This window comes from Punica granatum, chromosome 4 (assembly GCF_007655135.1).
Source record: "Punica granatum isolate Tunisia-2019 chromosome 4, ASM765513v2, whole genome shotgun sequence".
Classification (NCBI taxonomy): domain Eukaryota; kingdom Viridiplantae; phylum Streptophyta; class Magnoliopsida; order Myrtales; family Lythraceae; genus Punica; species Punica granatum.
In genome coordinates, this window is record NC_045130.1 from 25,262,951 (window position 1) to 25,287,116 (window position 24,166).

Genomic DNA, 24,166 nt, shown 5'->3' on the forward strand with positions numbered 1-24,166 from the left:
ATAGATTTGAAAAAAATGCGAAAATTCATAACTATTCATGTGATTCATCTTTTAAACGATTCTCTATTTATAGTAAGTAACTTTTGGATCCTTAGGCGTTGAGTCTTCACTTGAGCATAGGGCACTGGGACTTGTCCCCGTTATTTGAGCTTTAGAACCTTAATATTTTGAGCTTATTATTATTTCTATGCCATATTAAATAGGATAATGGACTGCAGCCCGAATTTATATAATGGTCTTATTCAAACAAACAAATATGAAACTTAATAGATAAACTCCTTCAATTCAAAATTGAGGACATGTTTATTGAACTTTGAATCGATGACTAGCAACCGTGACAATGTAATTTAAATACGTGCCTAATATCAGGAAACCAAAAGAGAAAATAAAAAACAAAATTAACTAGCAATTTGAGGAAGAATAGTTGCCATGGTGCTTGTCCTTGTCCTTGTCCCTGCATCCGCGAATCCTATTGATTATCATTCGATGTGTCAGAACTACGTCTGCTGCAGCCCGACCCCCGTATTTTGCATATCAGCATCAGGATGATAACGACGACGGTGACACCCATAACCACCCAATCAACCCTATCGCTGGTAAGGAAAATCATACTGGCTAGTTGACTTGGTAAACTAGACCAGCTTACAGATGACTATGAATATGCTTAGGTCCCTGCATACGTTCTCCTTTTATATAGTCTCACTCATGTATTATTTAGTAACTTTCTTAGTTTTGGAGGTGTAAGAGTTAAAAGAAGTGCAAGTCCATTATTCTTCTTCTTTCTAAATGTTATTGCTGGAGATTCCATCGATTTTGCCCCTAAAGATTCCATTTGCACGAACAGTATTGATACAAATATTTGCTTGCCAGCTTGTCCGCCAGTATAATATCGATTTGCCACTATTATTTGATTGTTGTTATTTATACATTAGATTGCAGTTCGAATTTCTAATTATACTAGCTAGTGGTGGAAAGTAGAGATCCCGCACCACAAGAAAGAAAATATCATGGATATTTCAATGCCTTCGTGTTTTTTGGTAGCGCACGAGGCCAAAACCAGAAAGTAAGAGAAAGAAAGAAAAGAAAAAAAGGTACAAAGGCAGGGTAAAATGACACTAAAAAATCAATTGAGATAAGCGGTTTAATGTGAGCAAGCGGGCAGTCGATGAAGTGAATGCTCCAAGAAAGACGTTAAGATCAGCCTAGCAAGCCAATTTGTCCGTGCACATGTTCTTGGAATTTGACAACTTTCTTGTGCTCGGTTTTTCCGTCACAAACATGATGAGGTCGACTGGTACGGCGGCTTCAAAACCTATATATATCATTGCAAATTAACCATGGTAAAGCAGATGAAGAGGGATGGATTTTTTTTTAACGAGAACCCAATTGAAGGAGGTTCTATGTTGTCCGAGAATTATTATATACGCATGAAGCCTACAAATTAGAACATGAATTTAAGGATCAAATAAAAAGAACAAGTCAAAGACCCACATATGCGCGGTCTGAATTGTTCGTTAACTTACAAAATTACTTTTATAAATTCTTCCGCTAGGACCTCTATAAAAATGAGTTTTCTTTATTCTTATACGGTATTTTTTTCATGCAATCTATTATCTTGATATGTTGCGCGATCTAAGCATACCTAATCCACTGTCAAAATATATCATCTATCTCTTATTCGAAAAATCCCTCAATGAATATATTTTATTTTATTCATACAATAAAAATTCAACAATGAATATACCAAATTTCATATACTACTGCACGACTCCATATTACCTAAATAATAAAATTTAATATATTATAAAGGTAATTATAATTATATTATTTGAGAGTTTTTTGTTTTGTTTAATAAGACTATGTGTTTAAGTCGTTTTGACTTCTCACATGGAGGTGGCAATGAGACATTGCACCAAGTGTCACGTTCCAATTGATGTGACCGCAAAAGGCATAGTTCATCCTAAGTGGAGCATTCCAATGCATTCTTCAGCTTTTATTATTTATATAGATGTAGATTATCATGCTAAAAAAATAAGGGAAAAGCACATAGATAGGAATGGACAGATTGAGGGAACTCCAGCCAAGTAATGAAATCTTGGTTCCTATTGACTCCCGACTAAGCAAGCGAGTCAGGAAGTGAATTTCCTTCTCTACGGGATCAGTTCTGGTACCTAATGGTACTGAAGTGAAAAACCGAGTGATGCATATAAGTGAAAATCTCCGTGTACTTCCAAGGTGAACCAGAATTCTTTTGCGTATTAATGCCCAACTGTGATTTTTTTTTTTACGGCATTAAGCCCACGTCATCACCCGTTAGCAGCCGGATATGGAATTGACCAAAAGTGTCTAATTTTAGCAACACATAGAACTGATTTTTGGAAAGTTAAATTTATAGGACCCGCTTTCAAAAAACGGCAAACTTAAATGACCGCTGCCATAATTTTCCCATATCCCGTCATAGCCACACGAGTTTTATTCTCATTCACTGCAGCAAAGCAATAATGCATTAGTTATAAGAATGATCGAAGTGGGATTAAGAAGACATACATTATCTGCAGGGAAGCACATCTGAGCCGAGTTAATAGTGTCCTTTATAATTGATCGATTAATTGTCCAACATGCAGAATTAATCATGGGCCGAAGTTATTGCTTTCTTTTCGCACCATTCTTCCAAGCAAGGCAAATAACAATGCTCACACCCCCATATACCCCGGATCCGAGCTGTGATCATCTCTTTTGGCAGCGATGTCAGCCTGGGGCAATTATACATTTCAAGCTTTCGAAGTGATCTCAGATCTCCTATCCACCCTAGTAGGGCCACAAGATCGTCCAAGAAACAGATGTCCAGGAACTCAAGATTGGTGAGATGAAGTCGTCACGTGACATTGCTAATTTTCACGTGGCAAAGATCCATGATACCTTGAAGTTGTAGTGCGTTCCCGTTCTCGTCCACAGAAAGATCAAGCTCCCGGCAAGAATGAAGCATAAGTTTATTAATTAAGCTTGGTGAGATTTTGCATACCAAAAGAAAGAGGTCAACTTGGGGCATTCGCTAATTGTCATGCTCTTGAAGGAAGTGAGTTTCCCTGCAGCTGAGCCTGTTGCTGGATAAGAATTGCTCTAGGTCTCGGAGCGGCTTGGCGTGTTGGTCAAAGACTTTGACATTAATGGCTACAAAGGGCTCATACGGCCCCTTATAGCATATATGTGAAATCCTACATGTATTATATGTATGCAGTTTGGTTTGCATTGGGAAAATCTTTAGTCGAGGTTATGTTTGCATCCGGGAAAATCAAAAGGCGAGATCTACTCCAAACTATGCATACATTTTCTTTTTTTGGTGAATAATATGCCATATTTTATATATATGGGGTAACAAATCAAAGCAACTAAGAGGGGAAAGAATTAGATAGAAGAGAAGAATTCAAAACAATTAGGAAATTATACACAAAGTTTAAACAATTAATTTAATCTCTGATAGAATAACTTCCATCTATGCACGGGGAGGAGACAGTACAGTGATAGACTAGTGATAGAATTAGTTAAGCTTTGGTCAAGATAAGTAAAGCCTTGGGAGAGCAGCAGCAGTGTAGTGGTCCTATAAGCTTACTTAAATCGTAAGTTGAGTGGTATAAGTATTACTTTGGTTAAGTTAGTCCTGAAATTTTTAATCTATTATATACATTTAGTCTAAACCGTTACTGAATCTTAATCGGTCATGACATGAACATGAACAAAGTCAATTATTTTAGCCGTTATATATAAGAAACAACAGAAGACCTGTAAACTTAGGTAAAAATGTTAATCGAGTCTTACAAGTTTTAGTTTGGTTAAATTAGTCCTAAAACGCCAAACACACTGTGCATTTTTAGTCCAAGTCATGACTGAGAGTTAAATCTTAATCGTGCTGAAATGATGGATTGAAATATTTATGAGGTGATACATTTTCTTGAGGTTTAAAAAAAAAAAAAAGGGTTTGCCAAGAACCGTTGCACGGGATGGATCACGCACCATGCACCGTCATGTACCAGAGTCACGAACACCCTGGCGGATTCCCACTATGGAGTCGAGTGACAAGTACTAATCGTGAATGCTTTTTTGAATTATTATGGCACAGACATACGTCCACTTCATGGATATACATAGCAGCTGCCATACTCTCATATGTTGCAGGCCTCTTTTCTCCATTAATAGGGGATTAATGACACTAAGTAATGCAGGGCGTCACAGAAAATTAATACTTCTGATCGAATGCCCTCTACTACTCAGTACACTCCCATCAAAACTTAAAAGGAGAGTACTGGTGTTATGCACTCAATAGCGACAGAGAAGAGACATGTTTCGAATTCAGATCAGACGGAAGCCACATGCTTTAACGCTAGCATATCGCATCGGGTTGATCGGGTTTCTCATGGGAGACCGAATATCCTACAGTGTCGTTTGCTAAAATTCATAAACAAAATACTGAAAACTATTTATACATTTGTTGCCATAAAAATAATATGTATGAGACCGACAATATAACGGTACATTGAATTGACATAATCAGTAAGCTACCTTTTTCTTTTTCTTTTTCTTTTTTTAATTTTAGATGCATCTATATGCATATAATACATAAAAATCGGGCCAATGCATAAGGTGATGCCATGTAGGATAAGTTTAAATTCTAATTGAGTGACTTTCAAATCACAATCTATGAGACTTCAACAATGACCCGATAAGGTTGGCATATCATTCGTAAAATTCCAAAAGTTCCATAACTTAATTACAGAAGTCTTATGTTAATTAATGCACGGCCCTTATGTTCAAACTTTTACAATTCAGAGAGCTCCAAAAATCTTGTTGAGATAGGTTATCCCATATGAAAAAAATTGAGAAAGAAACCAATCTCATATAAGCTTGTGGTTTTTTTCTCAATTTTTTCATAATAAGTTTTCCAAGAAGAGATGAATGGACAATTATCTGTCAATTTGCATTACTAAATAGAACGTGTACATATAGGCCAAGCACCAGAAGAAGCATCCCACAAAATCTGCTATCAACTAGGAATCACAAAAATTTTCACGTTTGTTTTCAAGGTTAAAATCACAAAAATTTTAACTTTAACTTTAACTCAACCCACTGCACAACAAAATTACACATTTTTCAAGTTAAAAATTTTAACTTTAACTCAACACACTACACAACATTTGTCCTTTTCTACAATCAAAATCAACGTTATTTTAACTCTGAAACCAAATACCCCATAAGTAACTAGCCTAGATAATTCCAGAATCGTAGTAAATCTCTTCTCAAGGAAGTTTGAAAATACTATACATTGTACGTGCCTCTCTATTACTATTTATAATTTAATATTTATTTAACGTGTCAATTTTATATTAATATACGTCTTATTTACAACACAATTTGTTGAGCCACTGCAAAGTATATAACATTTGGAAATGCTATCATTGTGCTTAGGCGGGACCAGCCGTCAACCGCTGACACATGCCAATGGGTCTCTTTCATATAATAATTGTTCTTTGCCGCGTACTAAATCTTTGGGAAGGTAATATTAATTGAGTGCAAAAAAAATAGTTGGTTTAGGTAAATAATTAAGATAATGACTATCACTCCTTTGGCAGGTTTTGTCTGTGTAGTCAGATTAGAAAACGTATCTCAGTGCTGAATTTGACCCATTCCCAACCACTAGAGTCTTATGTGGGATTGAGATGATGATGTCAGGCATCGCATTGCCCATTCCATGTGAAAAAGTCAGGGCTTTATTTAGTGGGTGAATTTATAATCCTTATTAAAGAAACATAACCACTATATATTTGTATATTTCTAGCACTCATACATGCACGATGGTATTAGCACAGTGTATTTTATGGCTAGCTAAATGTTTTATTAGTATATAGCTAGCATCGATACAAAACATATCTGTTATAACTTAATTGAAAGCATTTTTATTGGTGTAGTATGATGTTAGATTCACCTGACGAATTGGTATTAGAAACTCCGTGTGCATTGGTAAGGTTTTGGCATGGTCTATGATGAAGCTCTCGGATCATAATTACCTTTTACAATGTGGGGAGAGTTATTGATGCACACCGAAAGACTAACTATACTAGTTCCTTCCGATAAATCTTTCTAGCTAGGTAAACTACATTAGTATAGGCTAAATAAACGCGGAAGTCTTAAAACTATGCAAAAAATTAAACATAAGTCCTAAATGTATCAAATTTGGCTCAATTAGTCCGCTTAATTCGTTAAACATTTTTGGTCCGAAACCGTAAGTGAAAGTTAACGATATTAAATCGATTCACGTTACGCTTCCTGATTTGTCAAATAATATTTTTATTTATTAAAATTTTTAAAAATTTAAAAAAGAAAAAGAGGACAAAAAACAATTTTTTTTTATAAAAGAGACAGGGGAGGGAGTTCCGCTGGTGGGGACTTCCCGCTGGTCACCTTCCCCCTTTCAATCGCAGAGAGAAGGGGGCAGAAGAATCCCACTTGTTGGGCTCCCCTCTCGGCCTCCTCCCCTCGGCGAGGTCGCCGGAGGTCATTGACGCCTTCAATGACCTCATTGGGGTGAAAAGTGGCCGGAGATGGGGAGGGACTCCCTCCCCTCTTTCTTTTTTGTCGTATATTTTATTTTTTTTCAGATTTTTTCAGAAATTTTAATAAATAAAAATATTATTCAACCAATCAAGAGGTGTCACGTTGGCTGATTTAACGGCATTAACTTTTAGTTATGGTTTCGGACCAAAAATGTCTAATGGATTAAATGTTTATGACAACTTGAACCAAACTAATACATTTATCACTTAAGTTTAACATTTCCCATAGTTTTAGGACTTTTGTGTTCATTTGGCCTATTAATATATATCATCAAAGAGATATAGTGCGGTGATTCGCTTGATAATCAAAATGTTACAGATTTGATATTTATTGTGATATTACTTGTGTCTTTTTATTATTTATTAGGTTTCTTATTTCATTTTATTATGCACTTGAACTCCTTTGTAACAGAAAATATATATATATACATATATATATATATATATTATGTCGATCTATATATATATATATATATATATATTCTAATTAAATAAAGTTAACGCGGTCACCGCCCCACGAATGAATGTAGAGTTTTACAAAGTGACTCTAGTAATGAAAGTGGACTAGCCACTACCTTGCTGATGAATTTATCGAACCTGTCACTACATCTGCGCGTATGGATTCTAGTACCGTACTTCCACGAGGGATTACCTGCCAAACCAGCAGTAGCTCCATTAGATTCAACGTCCACTATGCTTCATCAACCTTGCAAAGTTGGCGAGGAACATTCATTAAGCACTTTCCAATACGAAAATGAATTATATTGATTGTTTGTTTTCATATATGAAATCAAATTCTTTCTATGACACAAAGCTTATTACCGCTAGTTATTTATATCAGACAGAAAAGGGCGGAATGTACGCGTAGGCTAGAAATATTTGGTATATTAAAAAAGACTGTAATAACCACTATAGATAATTTCGGACTTCCGCGTTTCTTTTGCTTAATTTTTTTGACTCCATTGAGTTAGTGACTTTGCAGCTTTCTTTGGTTAGGATTTTTGGAATTTCATAAGTCATGACATTTTGACGGACAAATTCAAAGAAAATATTATAAAATTTTACCTCACAAGGACATGGTGAGTCAGGTGGATAAGCTTATGGATTTTAATAAAATAACCGTTCAAAAACAACATGTTTAGTTCGTTTCCTAAATCTCGGAGGCAGCTTCATGCTCAAATTCCTCATAAATCAAACCCCAAATTCATCATAATAAACGATCATGTTCTCTCTATCCACCGCAAAGGTGAATGATGGTGTTCATTATTCCACATTTTGCATGCTTCGAATGTACATTTTAATTAATTATATTCCAGGTCAAAGACAAATCTAGACACCTGTAAAGCAAGGAAATTATATGTGGTGCCCGCACGCACCGTCCGCCGCTGCTTAATAACTATTTGGATTGCAAGAGTAAGAGCTGTGGGGGAACGATACAACTATTTTGATTGCAAGAGTAAGAGCGAACGTGAGAGCTATGGGGGCACGATACGTTGAGGAAACCGCATAATTAACAGGCTGCCAATCAAACTGTCCTATATATATATATATATATTAAACTATAGGGGTCAGATATATGTGCCCGTGCAAGGCAGAGTATAAGGCTCATGGGTTCTAAAGCACTATTTGGGTTCAGTTGAATGCCAACTATCAATCTATCAATTGTAATGTGCCTACATAATTTCAGGCAACTCAGTTTTTGCAATATGTACGTTTGTTATAATTGATAATGAAGCTTATTGCCAATAGGCTCAGCCAATTTGTTTTTCCCGAATCACGCAAGTTTTCTTCCTAACAAGCTCCAGGATGACGTTATCATTGCTCAGGAGCTTATGCAAACTATAGAAAGATTGAGGAGAGCGAAACGTTTTATCTCAATTAAAGATGAACTTGAGAAGGCGTAAGATTGGCCTACTAGGGAATTTGTGGACGAGATCATAACTATGGCGGGCATATTTTTAAACCTGAGGGGTGCCACTGTACATTGCATAATCTATGTATCTATATACACTATAACAAATTAGTTTATTAGCAACTAAACGATCAATTTTTGTTCCTAAAAAGTCGCCTTTAACAACTAAAATATATTTCAACCATACATATATTTAGTTGTTAATTCTTTTAACTGCTAGGCTATAACAATTGAAATGCAACCAAATTGTTTTAGTCGGTATAAATGTTAGCAACTATATTTTGCTCTTTAACAAACGAAATTGTATTTGCTAAAGAGTTCATTAATTGCTAAAATGAATTCTTTAACAACTACAATTTTCACATTACTAACAGGTAAAATATAGTTGCTATGGCCTATAACAACTAAAAATACTTAATTGCACGTTAGTTACCACAACTCCATAGCTAAAGGGCATGACGGCTAAATATATATATATGATGGGAAAATATTTTAGTTAGTAAAAGTGACTTTTTAGCAAGTAAAATTGATTAAGTTGCTAATAAATTACTTTATTGTAGTGATATAATATATAATTGCGAAGGAGGTTGTGGTTGCATGCCATTTATCCGAAAACTCGAAATGGAAACTTCTTAGGCACCGACTTTTTGTATGCCCAAAAGTTTCATAACTCCCACCATAAAAAATATTATTTCTTTTAAAATTATTATTATCATCATCATCTTTTTTGTTACTTCCAAAACAATATTATTTCATTTATTATTATTATTATTGTCATTGTTATTTTTATTATTATTACTACTTTTGTTGTTGTAGTTGTTGTTTGGGACAAAAGTAGTAATAATATTAATGGAATAATAATAATAATTGGGGCAAAAAATAATAATGATAGCTTTCACTAAATTCACTCAGTTTACCATTTCACCAATTGGGATAAGTGTAGGGACAAAATTTATAATAAAGCAATAGTAATAATATTAATGGGATAATAATAATAATAATAATAATAATAATAATAACAATAAAGACAAATTTCACTAAATTTAAAATTAACTAAATAGGATAATTGTTAGGGACAAAATTCATAATAAACCAAATGGGATAATTGCTGCGACAAGAACAATAATAACAATAATAATTATTCATCAAATGGGATAATCGCCAAGAATAATAAACCAAATGAAATAATTGCTAGGACAAAAACAATAATAGTAGTAATAACTATTCACCAATTCACCAAATTAGGGGTGTGCACGGGTACCGGGTATACCTGGAACTGGTTGGAACCTATCCTAACGGGTAGAGTCTGGGTAGCTCGTATTGAAAATAGGGTAGGTTCTTGGTATTAAAATTAGGAACCTGTGAAAATCGATTCCGGTTTCGATTCCTGCCTACAGGGTACCCGGAACCGGTTATTTATTAAAAAAAAAGAGGAAAGAGTAAAGTTACTATCTCATATAATGAATCAGAACATAGGCACTTTGTTGTGTGAGATCGTATTATGGATGTTCAATTTTGTCGATGGATTGATGAGACATATTATTATTTCATTGTTGTGGATTAATCTAATTTTTGTTGATAATTTATTTGGCATGATTACTGATTATGTATGTGATATTTTCAATTTTATTTAGCAAGAGGAAAAAATTTACAGGTTCTAACAGGGTACCCGGAACCTGTGGTATAATACAGGTTCCGGGTAGGTTCCGGTTCCATGATTCAACAGGGTAGGATCCGGTTTCAAAATCTTGGAACTTGTCCCTTACATGGTAGGGTTCGGGTATTATGAAAAATACAAGGTACCCGGAACCGATCACCCCTACACCAAATGAGATCATTGCTAGGGACAATTAACAATAAATCAAATGGAATAATTCCTGTGACAAAAGTGATAAGAACAACCATAGGTGGAGATAAAGATAATAATAATAATAATAATAATAATATTATTATTATTATTATTATTATTATTATTATTATTATAAATTAAATATTTTCATAACAACTACAACAACAAAATTTAAAAAGTGATATTGCCAAATAATAACTTTAGGGAATAATAATAATAATAATAATAATAAAATAATGGAATATACTTTTTAATGATCCAGTGAAATAATAAAATATACTTTTTTCTCGACAAATAATAAATCCGCACAACGTGCTGGTGTAGTAGCTAGTTAAGCATGACTTCAATGCGGATTCTCTTTACTGAAGATATCAATGATGAATTCCCTGTGGGACAAGGAATGCGTCGAGGCTGCCCATCCTCTCAGCATATTTTGTGTTGTACGTCACATCAATAAGGCCGTACAAGATAGCAACCTATGAGAGTGGGAAGTCATGGATCCCGCATCTCGCACCCCAAGTTATTAAAGCAAAGTAATTAACCAATTTAGTTCAACGTCATGCTAGAAGGTCAGTGCGGCTATGATGTCGGTCTTTTCCTCCAAGCATACCAATGGTTCATGAGGTTTGCAGGGATCATATGTTCATCATGTCCTAGGTTGAGTCCATGAATGACTTAATGGTGGTCAACGCCCAACGGCGACCCTGTCCATGGCAGGGAAGGTCACCCACCTTTGTTGGGGCTATACAACCATTTTTCTGCTTCTTAATTTTTGCTGTTTTATGCATAATTTGGCTCTGGTTGAGTTTAGCTCATCCAAAAAGTTTGGAAAATAGAAAAAAAAAAGAAAAAAGAAAAAAGGAAGGCACACTTTTGGTCCTCTACGTTTGATCTGACGTTCAATACATGTCGTCCTTTTCGGTTTTATTTTTGTTCAATTTCGGCTTTTACATTATGATAATTATTTGATTCGGTCCTTTAGTCAATCAAACTGTCCAATACTATTCATGTGGCAGAAAAATTAATTTTTTCAAAATAAAAAACTTTAAAAAATTCTGTCACACATACAATTCTGAATAAAAATAATTTTGAAAATGAAATATATTGCAATATTTTATATTATTTTAAAATAGTTTTAGAATTTTAAATCATTTTATTTTCAAAATGATTTTCTATTGCAATATTTTTTACTATTATAAAAAATTATCTTTTTATTTTTTATTTTCATAATTATATATATTTTATTTTTATTTTCAAAATTATTTTTAGTACATTTTAAATTAAAAAAAATGCGGGTTGGAATTACCACATAACTGTAAATTTATGCGTTGCACAAGATTATGATGATCATCTGTCACATGAATATTATTGTTGTGGACAATTTGGTTGACAAAATGACCCACTCAAATGATTATCATATTGTAAATGACAAAGTGGTCACAAAATAAATAAATAAAAGAGAAATTGAAAGGTTAATAAATGTGGAGGATTAAAAGTGTAATTTTCAAAAAAAAAATCCTTTCTCTCTATATACAGTAGAATACCAAACTTGAAAGGGTCCCTTTTTGTCTTGTTTTTGCGTAAAGCGAATTAGCTGATGAGTGGGCAGCTTTAGTAATTAATATCAATAATATACAAATGTGAGGTGATTGATTTTTTGTTTTTTATGTTAGATTTTTTTTAGGAAGAGATGAGCTCAATTTTATTGAGCTTTAATCAGGTCTTTAATAAGTCTATGATTAAGTGTTTCGAGGTTTTTAGTTCTCAATATAAAATTGTGAAATTGAGGTGGCAAGGGGAGCAGCCAACCAGCAGAGGGGAAGTTGGGTGGGGACCCCCACTGCAAACTGGAATCTGTTCATTAATAATCAAAATAGAGGGCCACCTCACCAACCTCCGACTGTTGCATCCTTTCTATTTTCCTGGTGGAAACATTATATATATATATATATATATATACACACACACATACATGCACTAATCATGAGGATTTTATGGTAAGTAGTGCTCGTTTTGAATCTGGTCTGATAAGAACGATATTATTATTAACTATTAGTAATTATATTTTATTATATTAGATATACGGATCTTCTTGTAATGAAAAAAAGAAGAATGATATTTTTAAAGAAAGGGGTGTATTATAATGATAATCATTCTTGATTTGTAATTTCGAAGTTCAAAATTCACTTCTCAGAAATTGGAACTCCGCCACCTTTTGTTTTCCATTCCCTGTCCTTTACTTGGACGGAAAAAAAAAACAAAAAGAAGAATCAATATTGCCATCATTTCAACAGTCATCCCGAATATTTCATCAGGAAAACTAACCAAACTCCGAAGGTCTCCCCCCCCCCCCCCCCCCCCTCCCTTTTTTTTTTCACCGCAAGAAAAGCTCTCCCTTTTTCCCAGTATATATACCTCCAAAAGGCAATGGCAGACTGCCCTGCTAATAATCCAGTGAAACTCTAATCTCTCTCTCTCTCTCTCATATCACATTTGGAGCAAAGCATTAAATGTCCATTGGAGTTTGCCAAAACACGGCAACGTCTCTCATGGAGTTTGTCCAAAATAGACCGGATGATCATGATCATGAGTGCCAGAAGAAAGACAAGAACAACACTGCCGACCATGTGATAGTTATCATGGACCAGCAAAACCGTAAACTCCACCCTTCTCCTCTCAATCAATCAGACCCTATCAACAACAACAGCAGCAACAACATCGATCCAATACCTCCTACTCCATCAAGAGCCAAAATTGTCCCCCGCCTCAACTTCTCAAAGCCAACGTCCCGCTTCGGTGAGGTTGTTAAAATCAACTCTCCCAAGTCCGCTCCTGAATACTCTCAGGAAAGAGAACCGAAACCCTCGCCTGATGAGTCCTCTTCATCATCTGAAGACAACGATGGTTGGTAAGGACACGATATGCATAGATTATTTCCTTTATTTCATTTACATAGTTGATATGTTCAGAAACCATATGGTACCAGACATGAGAGACAGATCTTTCAAAGAATAAGGCATTTTTTTATCACCACTAGTGTTCATGGAGGACTCTACATTGAACCTCTAGTATCCTCTTATTTATTACCTATGTTTACAATTTAGGCAGACTCCTCAACATAAGGACTGATAATGGAATGAGATGTAGCTTAGGCATCGATTTAGTAATCCTTAGTCTCTCCCTTTCTATCTCTCTATATATATATAAATAAAAAATAGTCTCTACCTTTCTCTATAGTTATTTTTTTGGGTGGAATTTGCATAAAGTTTTTAAGATGTCACAGGAATCCTGCCTCTATTTTTTTTTCCTTAAATATAAGAGAGGTTCATGAGATTTAATATAATGCAATATAAATCCTAATAGTTAACAAAGGGATACGATATTTTAATAAGTATCGAACCTGAAACCTCTTAATTAGAAGGCGAATGCGTGCCCCATTGCACTACATCCTCATTTAAAATGCTGTCTCTACTTTACACGGTTTCATAATAACACTATGTTTTTATCTTGTTAATTTCCAACTGACGTTTTATGTTATAATATTCAAGAATTATAGTAGGATGGTTTGTTGTAATTTAAAAAGTTATTATTACTCCTCAAAATCTTCAGTTTTACTACAACTAAATCCTAACAAAATAAACATAAAATCGATTGAAAATAACAACCAAGTTATTGGTGGAAAACAATTTTTGAAATTAAATGAAGTTTCTCTTAGATCAGAAAATAATACGATTAAAGAGTAGTGATTACAATTTCAATGAATTAACCAAGATAGGACGGAAAAGCTTTTATGAAAACTCAAAAAGAATAGAAGAGAAAAAAGAACTTAGGAGGCAAAGAAACCGATCTAATCATCAGTTTTTGCTTTCATCTCGTTTTGATGAGAATGGTAATGGTAAGTAAAGAACAAACAGAAATAATTGGATAGATTCTTACTTTTCCCTTTTTATGAATTAAATAATTCATTTATTTTAATTTTAAATTGTCTGAAATAAAATACGTATACGGACAAAGTTTTTTTAAATTTTTTTTTCAATTTATTCATTAATAAATAAATAAAATATTTAATTTAACAAATTAAATTACTAAACTGGAATTTAATTAAAAAATTACAAGAATATCAAAATTTTTTCTATTTCCCCTCACAATTTACAAGATTTTACAGGTTTAAATGTACTTGTAGAAGATTATTGATATCCAACCATATTTTGTGGAATTAACATCCGCAAGTGTTGCTATATTTCCCGTTATTTTTCACTAAAGGGCTTTGATGTTGAGATTGCTGATAGCTTCACCCATGTACTTCACTACTTAGATGTGTGTCTCAATACTTAATGAAAATTCAATAGGTACGATGACGAAGATGATGAAAAGCTTGAGGGCATTGGATATGCAGACGGAAACCATAGGAGGAGGAAACTGAACAAAACGGCATTACTAGAATGGTTTCTCTTCCTCACAATTATGACTTGCTTGATTTGCTCCCTAGCCCTACATCGACTCCGGACAGAGACTCTCTGGGGTTTGAAGATGTGGAAGTGGTGCCTCATGGTGATGGTGGTGTTCTGCGGACGGCTCGTGTCGGAGTGGCTTGTCGGGTTCATTGTATTCCTCATAGAGAGGAACTTCATGCTGAGGGAGAAGGTCTTGTACTTCGTGTATGGGCTCCGCAAGAGCTTCCAAAACTGTGCATGGTTGGCCTTGATCTTAGTGGCTTGGGTCATCATGTCCCCTAACGTTCACAAGCACCACAAAGTGTTGAAGAAGCTCTTTAGGACTTTAGTAGCGGTGCTCATCGGGGCAACAATATGGCTCCTTAAGATTGTGCTTGTCAAGGTATGTAATCCGCCTTATATAGTTTGTTAGTCCACAAGACGTTATATTTGATAGTTGAATGATACAATTATTAAAGTTAAAAGGGGTGTGAGAAAGAGGGCAGTGCAGTGATACACATGTCTTAGATTAAAGTTAGATGTTTCAGGTTCGATTCTCGCAGTGACCCGGATCTTTTATTAGGTTTCCTATTTTCTTGTATCAGGCCCATAGACATGTGCTACCTCCATATATACCAACCAATTAATAAGAAAAATGACACGAATCCACACCATTGAAGAAGTAATGTATTTATAATCGAATAAGTTATGCGAAATGTAAGGAATTATTTGAGATCAAATATTCTACTTAAAGCAAGCTCAAGTATTTTTTAAAGTATCATACCTTCACTTTTTCCCGATGAACGTAGGTTTCTAATATTTCTTAGTTGCCCTAAGTTGTTGCATTTAGACTTAAATTAATGTGTCATCATGTCTGGTTAATATATCGATCTAGATCTAGCTCATTATTTTACACTGAAAAGTTATAATCTGCACTATAGATATTTAAATCAACAAAATAGTTGTGGGCGCGTGAAAATGACCATCATGCGTGCCACAACATGATTCCGTCTCTTTTCTCGTTTGATTGAAATCTAAAATATACTAAGTGCATCAATCTGGAACCTTTATTATTCAATAAAATTGACGAAATGATCATTTCAACAAGGAAAAGCCCACTCATTACATATATTATCTATTTTCATTCTGTTAATTTTCCAGCACAAATAAACTATTGAGGTACAATTCAATCTTTTTATTGGGGAACTATTCGGTATCGTCTGCTAAGACTCCCTTTCTCAATAGAGTTACACATTAAACGGATTAAAATTGAGTACTACTGTACTTCGCTCATTTTGAATATTACAGGATTTATTTGTAAAAAATATTTGAAAATATAAAGCACTTTGGATAGTTGATCGTAATTCTTTTCTTCCCCCAGTGAGATAATTTTATCTTACTTAATTTTATTTTGATTAGGTGTTGGCTTCATCATTTCACGTGACGACATTCTTCGACCGAATGAAGGAGAGCGTGTTCCACCACTACATTCTCGACACCCTCTCGGGCCCTCCACTGGACAAGGCAGAAAGGGAGCAGTCGAAGGAGGTCCACCGCCGCCTATTGCAGCAAACAAGGTCGTTGCCACCAAGGCTTGGGTCGAGGAGAATAGATATGGAGAGGCTAAAGAAGCTGAGCCTGCAGCAGCGGGCCTCGGCCAGGAGCGTGAGGCAGCTTGTGAGCTACATTAGGCAGTCGGGGCTGTCGACCATCTCGAGGACGGTGGACGACTTCAGCAAGGCTGAGTCGGAGATCAACAGCGAGTGGAAGGCCTGGAGCTGCGCTCAACAAATCTTCAAGAACGTCGCCAAGCCAGGCGCCAAGTATGTCCTCTCTCTCAATCACTGCTTGAAAGAATATCTTCCTTCTCATCCAAATAAAACGCGCATGAATGGACAATTGACCAGGGAAAATCATTTTCTCTTTGCCCTGGGTATTTTTTAGTTACAAACTACACTCGTGAGTTTAGAAAGGAATAGATAGGGAGGGAATGACGCCACAGCTAAATTGAATTCAATATTCTCTTTATTCTAAATCGACGAAAATGTTAGTGCACCAAATTCCTTTATCAGCCATTGGTTTTTCCTTTTTTTTTTTTTGGAATTCATTTTCTTTTATGTATGAATCTTGGTATCCAGAAGCCCAATTGGGCCCCGACTAGTCTAGTCGAGCCGGGTCGGCCCACTAAGAAATAAAATTTTCACAGTATGAATTTTTTGTATTCACAATGACTCGAACCCAATATCTTATTTAAGTGGAGCAAGAGCCGAATCGCTTGAACCAACCTACTTTGAAAGACGAAACAATGTCTAGAAAGTAATTCAAATAAAGGGTGTGAGATGTAACGGAATAAATAACTAGGTGTAAGAAGTACTAACACATGAGAAATGAACAGCCTTTTCTATATTACAGATGGAGGAAAGTTCCGCTGCCTTATATTCTTCGGAGCTGTGCCAAATCATTGATAACTTTGCCTTGACAGGCTATCTTTACATTAACAAGTTTACTAATAGCCATCTTAACACATCCATCCTACAATAACTACCTGGATATAGCCATCTTTGAAAATATAGGACTTAGCAGGTTTAGTCTGGATTTTATTTATCTTTTTTCGATGTGCACGAGCTGGTACTTGAACGGGCCCGACTAATTTAAATTCAAAATAGATTGACTCACTAAGGGATAAAACTCTTCCATGCAATGCGTGATTGAATGCATATACTGTTTAGTGGGCTTCTCTATGTGTGCAAATAATAAACTTGGTAGCAGCAGGTTATTACATTCTACTTCAGCATATTTATTATCATGATTTTGAAAATGTTGTGCTAAGGAAAAATAGAAGAAGAAAAGCAAATATCGTGAGTGTCAAATAACACATATCACCCTTAATCAAAATTTTATTTTGGTTTGGTTTTCGCCAATGCGACTTCCGGTATTCTATTTTTTCTTAGTTACAAGAGAGACATATGAGACTTGTACAATTAAATAGAAATCATAATAGCTAATTAAGGAGTTCGGGAAGTCCCACATCAAGAATTGAATGTGAAAACTCTAAATTATAATATGAGGCGTGCACCACTATGCTAAACCCTCTTTCTCTTCTTTTTTGTTCTCTTGTAGTGACATAGTGAGAAAGAATTAATTAAATTATCACAATTAAATATGATTATAGCAATTATTTGAGTGATTATTGGTGCTTCCTCATATCTCGTGGCAAAATAGGATCACCAAAGAATTCATGGTTATTCAGTATAACCGAGTTAAAAAGAGAATTGCATCATTGGATTTCTCTAATTTCAATCAGCGCTCTTAGTCATTAATGAAATCTCTTTATTTTTTGCAAAATCAAAATTCTTCAGTTACGATTTACCCAAAAAAAAAAAATCTTCAGTTACGTTAGTTATCAAATTAAAGTCACTTGCACGTGAGGACTTTATGTTTTGGAAAAATGGAGCTCATATATATAGAACCTATATGTCACATCGTTGACCCAACTTTTCTGGACTAACTAATAGTATTTGCATATATTCTATGGTTTAGATCATCAATGTAATGCTCATGGGGGCTCAAAGGAATTTCAGATGGAGAAATCGAAAATTACATATATGCTTTCCACTTGATAAGTTACGGATTCTTGCCTAATGGTTGACATGAACCTATACTAACCCTTTTATTTTTTTAATTTCACTTTATCTCATATTCTAATAGATATATAGAAGAGGAAGATCTGCTCAATTTTTTGAAGAGAGAAGAGGTCCACACGCTATTTCCAACTTTTGAGGGAGCTCTTGAGACTGGAAGAATTACCAAGTCCTCCTTTAGAAACTGGGTGGTGAGGTTATTTTTTACTTATTGCTAGATAATTATGTTTCAAGTTTTGCCATTTATATATTAAAAAGAATGTGCATGCAATCATATGCTAATGAGACTTAAAGAAAAGGGATTATTATCTTGATAAACGCTCTCTTTTTTTTTCCAAATAAATAAGAATGACATATGATATATATATATATATATCTATATATATTCTATTACCAGTGGTTCAATTATTCTCAACATAAATATTCATATTTTAATATCACAAATACCCCATAAAACAGAGGAGAGAGTTTTACTTAATCTTTTTGGACAAATATCTGACCTGGACATGATCTTGAAAAAAAAGCACTCACAAATATCATGGTTTGCTAAGTCTAGAAATTATTAGAGAATACTAGAGGAGAAGGTACCGTCACCCGTTAGCTAAATCTTTAGAGTTGGATATAAGTCCAATCAATCATGAGTTCAATCACTTATAGGATGAGTGGAAATTGGACAACAATCATCAGAAATACTTTTGAGAACAAACATGGAAGGTGCAAAGAAAATGAGAAAGAAATTGGAAGTAAGAATGAAATTATAAAAGTTTAGAGAAACTTTCAGAAAATAATGAAATATGGTAGTAAAATTGAAAAGAGAAAAAAAAAAAATGCTGGCATGTGGTATAATATGGCTATTATGTTGAGATGGGCCGTTTTCATTAATGAGATATATAAGTCACTGAGGATCGTCCCGCGTTAAAAAAGTTCTTCCAATCGGTAGTATCTTAACTGCATGTTATGAAGTTATAGTATTTATTGCAGAGATAGACCACAGTTAATGATAAAAATTAGGAAATTTAACTGGATCTAACTTTTATTTAAGATTTTTTGAAAAGTTCTATCAGTTAACACAGATTCCATATTATATGTATCAATGTTTGTACGTGCTTACCTAAATTTTAATTTTTTAATTACATTTCTTATCAGAAAATAATACGATCTTGAATTGGTTGCTTTAAGTAGAGTACTCCAATGGATCAATACAACCTCTTTTGTTTATATTAAAGTTTTATAATGAATGTTGACATATTAAACATTCATAACAGGTACATGCATATTTTGAGAGGAAGGCATTGGCACACTCCTTGAATGATACGAAGACTGCAGTGCAGCAACTACATAAGCTGGCCAGTGCGATTGCAATTATTGTCATATTTGTGGTGTCCGTCTTGGTAATGGGGTTGGCTACTACAAAAGTGGTATTCGTGGTCACATCTCAACTTCTTATTTTGGGATTCATGTTCCAAAACACATGCAAAACCATCTTCGAGTCGATCATTTTCGTGTTTGTCATGCACCCTTTTGATGTTGGCGACCGTTGCGTCATAGATGACATTCAGGTGAGAGCTTTAACTTTTTATTTATAGCGTGAGTTTCATCATGAAACCTTTTGAATGAAAATGAATTCATTTAAAACCATGTCTAAAATCTATATCCTTAATGGGAAAGTCCAAAATGATGTTGTCCTTGCAATTTTTTCTTAAATAAGATAACAATTATAAAGTTCTTGAAGATATTTTCATTTCTTTTGGGAACAAGGAAAAATTGCAAGAATACAATGGGGATTTCTTCCCCTAGATTTGTACAAGATCACACCACGGATATGGTGGGGGACTAAGTTCGTTTGATTAATGTTATTTACTTTCTACCAAAAAAAAAATTTAAGAATGCTAAAATATCGAAACAAAGTGTCAAAATGGCTAACTGATTTAAAAGCAAAAAAGAAAAAGAAAAAGAAAATAGAGGGGTGATATGATAGGACATGTAGATGTTGGTATACCATATACGTTTATGTAGTCAATCAACAAGAAAATCATGTACTTCAAATAAAATTGAGAATTTTTTTCCTTTGTTTTCAAACAGATGGTTGTTGAAGAGATGAACATTCTCACCACAGTGTTTTTGAGATATGATATGGAGAAGATATACTATCCGAACTCAGTTCTCCTCACAAAGCCAATAAGCAATTTTAGGAGAAGCCCCGATATGGCCGACAGTATCGATTTCACTATTAGTGTCTCAACTTCGATCGATGACATCAATACTCTCAAGAAGGCCATACAAACGTAAGTTCTTCTCCTCAATGATCTTTGCTTATTGCATGTACGTCCATGGCCTTCTTCTTCCACCTGGACAAATCAAATGCATGCATTGTAAGTTTGGAATTGATCATCATTTTTGTTGGATATATAAGTGGATATGATCATATTGGTCAGTCAGAAACTGTAAATTTGAAAATAGATTTATATTCAAGCTTTTTCTTAGGAAATCAAGCTCCCCCATTTTTGAGCCAATTATGGGGATCTTCCGAATTTGAGAAAAGAAGGACATTATGATTGAGGTGTCGTATGCAATCAACCTGGATGTGCAGAGATTACAAATATCGACTCAGCTTGGTTTACTAGAGCAAGAGTATAGCTTGTCATTACATGCATGCAGATTGCACATACTATCGGAGAGTACGTGGAGCACTTGCATGATCTATGATAGTTTTTAGCCATGTGTGGATTAGTCTATCATATCTGCCAAATCATGTAACAAGGTTATGTTAATTATGTGAATTTTTCTTGAATGCAGGTACATAGAGAGCAAGCCAAAGCATTGGAACCCAAAGCATTCGGTGATAGTGAAAGAGATAGAGAATGTAGACAAGATGAAGATGGCTCTTTACGTTCAGCACACAATGAACCACCAGAACTATGGGGAGAAAACCACTCGAAGGTCAGATCTCATTCTGGAGCTCAAGAGGATATTTGAAAACTTAGGCATCAAATACCATCTCCTACCTCAGGAAGTCCATCTCACGCAAGTCAACACTATCGGGAGGGTTCCAGTATTGCATCCATGATGAATGAGAAATCGTAGGTTATTAATTACGAGCTCCATAATTGGGATGCTTCTTTTGAGTTTTTTTATTATGAGGGTAACGAGAGACATTAAGTCAATCGAGTTGGTGTTGTCCATTTATTTATTGCTTTTACATTTTATTAGCATACTCTATAACTTGCTCTGCATGGATACACAATATACGTCGATTTTGCGAAAAGTACAATTGGTCTTTGGATATGTGATTGCTTCAACTATAGATGTTGAACAAAATCTTACTACACCATGGAGGAGTTAAATATGAAATCATGAAAATTGATTTATCGGTCGTACTCTTGTATGTTCTTGTATATTCTCCCACAATTCATAGTTATTGTTCATATGCATGGAGAGAGCTTTTAAAGCTTTGACATAGAAAACATCCACTCATAAAGCATGGGATCGGGAAGGGATCCAATACGCTCTTATGGTTTGACAATTGGCATCCGAACAACCCTTTAATTATTATGATTCTAAATGGTCCTCTTTATACAGGCATTCCGATTCATGCTAAAGTACACCTTGTTGTCAATGATGATGATTGGTGTTGGGGAAACTGTAGCAAGCTGTTAATGATATGCATGTTGAAGTGGCCACTATTCATCCAGAATTTAGGAGAGATGACATAATTGTTTGGCTAGATGATAGCAATGAAAAGTTTTCTATTGGAAGTGCCTAGAATGTTTTAAAGCATAAAAGGGAGAAAGTAAGATGGCACAGGTTTTTTTGGTTTCATCCAAGTATTCCTAAGCATAGTTTTATTGCTTGGCTTACTATTCAGGACGGGCTTCCCACTCGAGAGAGGACTAGAAAATGGATTCAAAGGAAGTAGCTCCATCGGTGTAATTTTTGATGCAACTGAGGAGACTAGAGGCCATCTATTCTTTTAATGTTCCTTGGCAAAACAAACTAGGAAGCAACTTCTACTATTGAAAGGCTTGCAGAGGAGCGCCGCAGACTAGACAACTGACTTAGATTAGGGTATCAAATACTTGAATGATAGGTTTATTCAGGCAGCTTTTTATAAATTTGATTGGGAGGCTCATATTTACTTCATTTGGAAATATAGAAATAAGAAAGTTCATTCTGGTGTTATAGCTGCTGCTGAGAAGATTTTGTTGATCAATAGAAACGTTAGATGGATATTATTAGGAGACAAGAATTTCAACTGAAAGTTCATCAACAACAGTCAGATGAGACTTGGGGAGAATTGAGGAATAACTCACTAGATGTTCCTTTCTCTTACTGAGTGAGTGAATGCCTTCAAGCTTGGCCTTAAGCTCTCTGTAATTTGATCCGCTGTTTCGTGTTTTATCTCAAGATCAATGGCGACATGAATTGCTCAGGAACTTTAGGAATGGATCGGATCGACGCTTATTTTCAAGTCCCCGAAGCAGAGACCGCCCTTCTGCTGCTTTCCTCCGCGAGTTGCTTGACAAGGGCCTGCATGCTCTTTTATTTGGCATGCGTACCACTTTTTAGAGTTTAATAGAGCGTTCCTATATACCGATGAAATTTTCATCAGAAAAACATGTCATTTACTAATGATTTTCAAATTTGCAATAATAGAAATTACCATAAGAGGCAACTTGGTGTTTACTGACGATTTTGCGTTCTGTATATATGTATAGCACTAAGTATAATTCCTTTTACCATCAGTATAGCACCACATGTGAATTTCAATTGATCCCGAGAAGTTGAATTTCACCTAAATATGCGCGTACGAGTAAATAAAAAAATAAAAAATGAAAAAAAAAAATTTTGGGGTGGAGGTCGACCAAATGGCCAACTTGCCGACCCTGTTCTGCCGCCTTTTCATTCTTCTTATTCTTCTTCCTCCTCTTCTTCTATCTGTTCCCTGTTCCTTTCTTTTCTTTCTTCTTGTTCCTTCTTGCAGCTCAAGCAAGGAGCTCTGCCCGCCGCAAGGAATCTCGGCGCCGACCTGCAACCAATCCTCATGTAATCTTCATCATCATCTGCTTCGTACACACTTCCCTCTCCCCCTCTCTCTCGGTCGCTCTCTCTCTCACTGTCCCTCAATCAGAACAGAAAGCAGAGGGACAAGACAGACAGAGCGTTCGACCTCTGCAGCCCTTCTCCTCCACCACCCACGATGCAAGCTACTCAGTAACCTCACGCGGCTGCACACCCTTCAAATCACAGCTCAGTTCATTAGACCATCATCATCACCGCTCGGTGGATGAGATCACCACCATCACGGCTCAGCTTCTGCCCGTTACCCCATCACCTCAAACCTCACATCAGTTCATCTTCTCCCTTCTCTCTCCTGCAACTTTCCGAGGATCCCGTTACAGGAAGCTCAGCTTCTGGTCTCTCCTCTGGATTCTTTTGAGGACAACCCCTGACAGATCCTGATCACCATCACTCCCCTCTTCTGTGTTTTCGACAGACTCTCTCTCACTCTCAACACTCTTACCCTCGGCTCACAGACTCTCACGTCAGTTCTCTCACACAGCTCACTCTCATCTGAGCTCACTCATTCTCAACATTCCCTCAACTCTCTCAACTCATTCTCAGCTCATTGATTCATTCTCACTAACTCTCAATGTTCCGTCAACTCTCGCATTTTCTCACGGCTCAACTCACCCGATTCCTCCTCAGCTCACTCCCTCATAGCTCAC

The 24,166-nt window shown here is 35.4% G+C and overlaps 1 protein-coding gene across 1 annotated transcript; it reads left to right on the forward strand.

Moving 5' to 3' along the window:
• Positions 1-12,794: 12,794 nt before the first annotated feature.
• Positions 12,795-21,706, forward strand: LOC116202649 (mechanosensitive ion channel protein 10-like). The gene is made up of 7 exons (XM_031534244.1): positions 12,795-13,274; positions 14,716-15,202; positions 16,219-16,622; positions 18,508-18,631; positions 19,706-19,999; positions 20,523-20,725; positions 21,237-21,706. Exons 1-7 carry the CDS (start codon positions 12,877-12,879, stop codon positions 21,505-21,507), a joined length of 2,181 nt encoding a protein of 726 aa, XP_031390104.1. The 5' UTR covers positions 12,795-12,876; the 3' UTR covers positions 21,508-21,706.
• The last annotated feature ends 2,460 nt before the right edge of the window (positions 21,707-24,166 follow it).

What these genes read in the sequence shown, in the direction of transcription:
- LOC116202649 (XM_031534244.1), top strand. Translation starts at nt 12,877, where the DNA reads ATGTCCATTGGAGTTTGCCAAAACACGGCAACGTCTCTCATGGAGTTT. An exon ending in GTCGCCAAGCCAGGCGCCAA is followed by an intron (nt 16,623 to 18,507) that starts GTATGTCCTCTC and finishes ATATTCTAATAG; the next exon opens with ATATATAGAAGAGGAAGATC. An exon ending in CTCAAGAAGGCCATACAAAC is followed by an intron (nt 20,726 to 21,236) that starts GTAAGTTCTTCT and finishes TCTTGAATGCAG; the next exon opens with GTACATAGAGAGCAAGCCAA.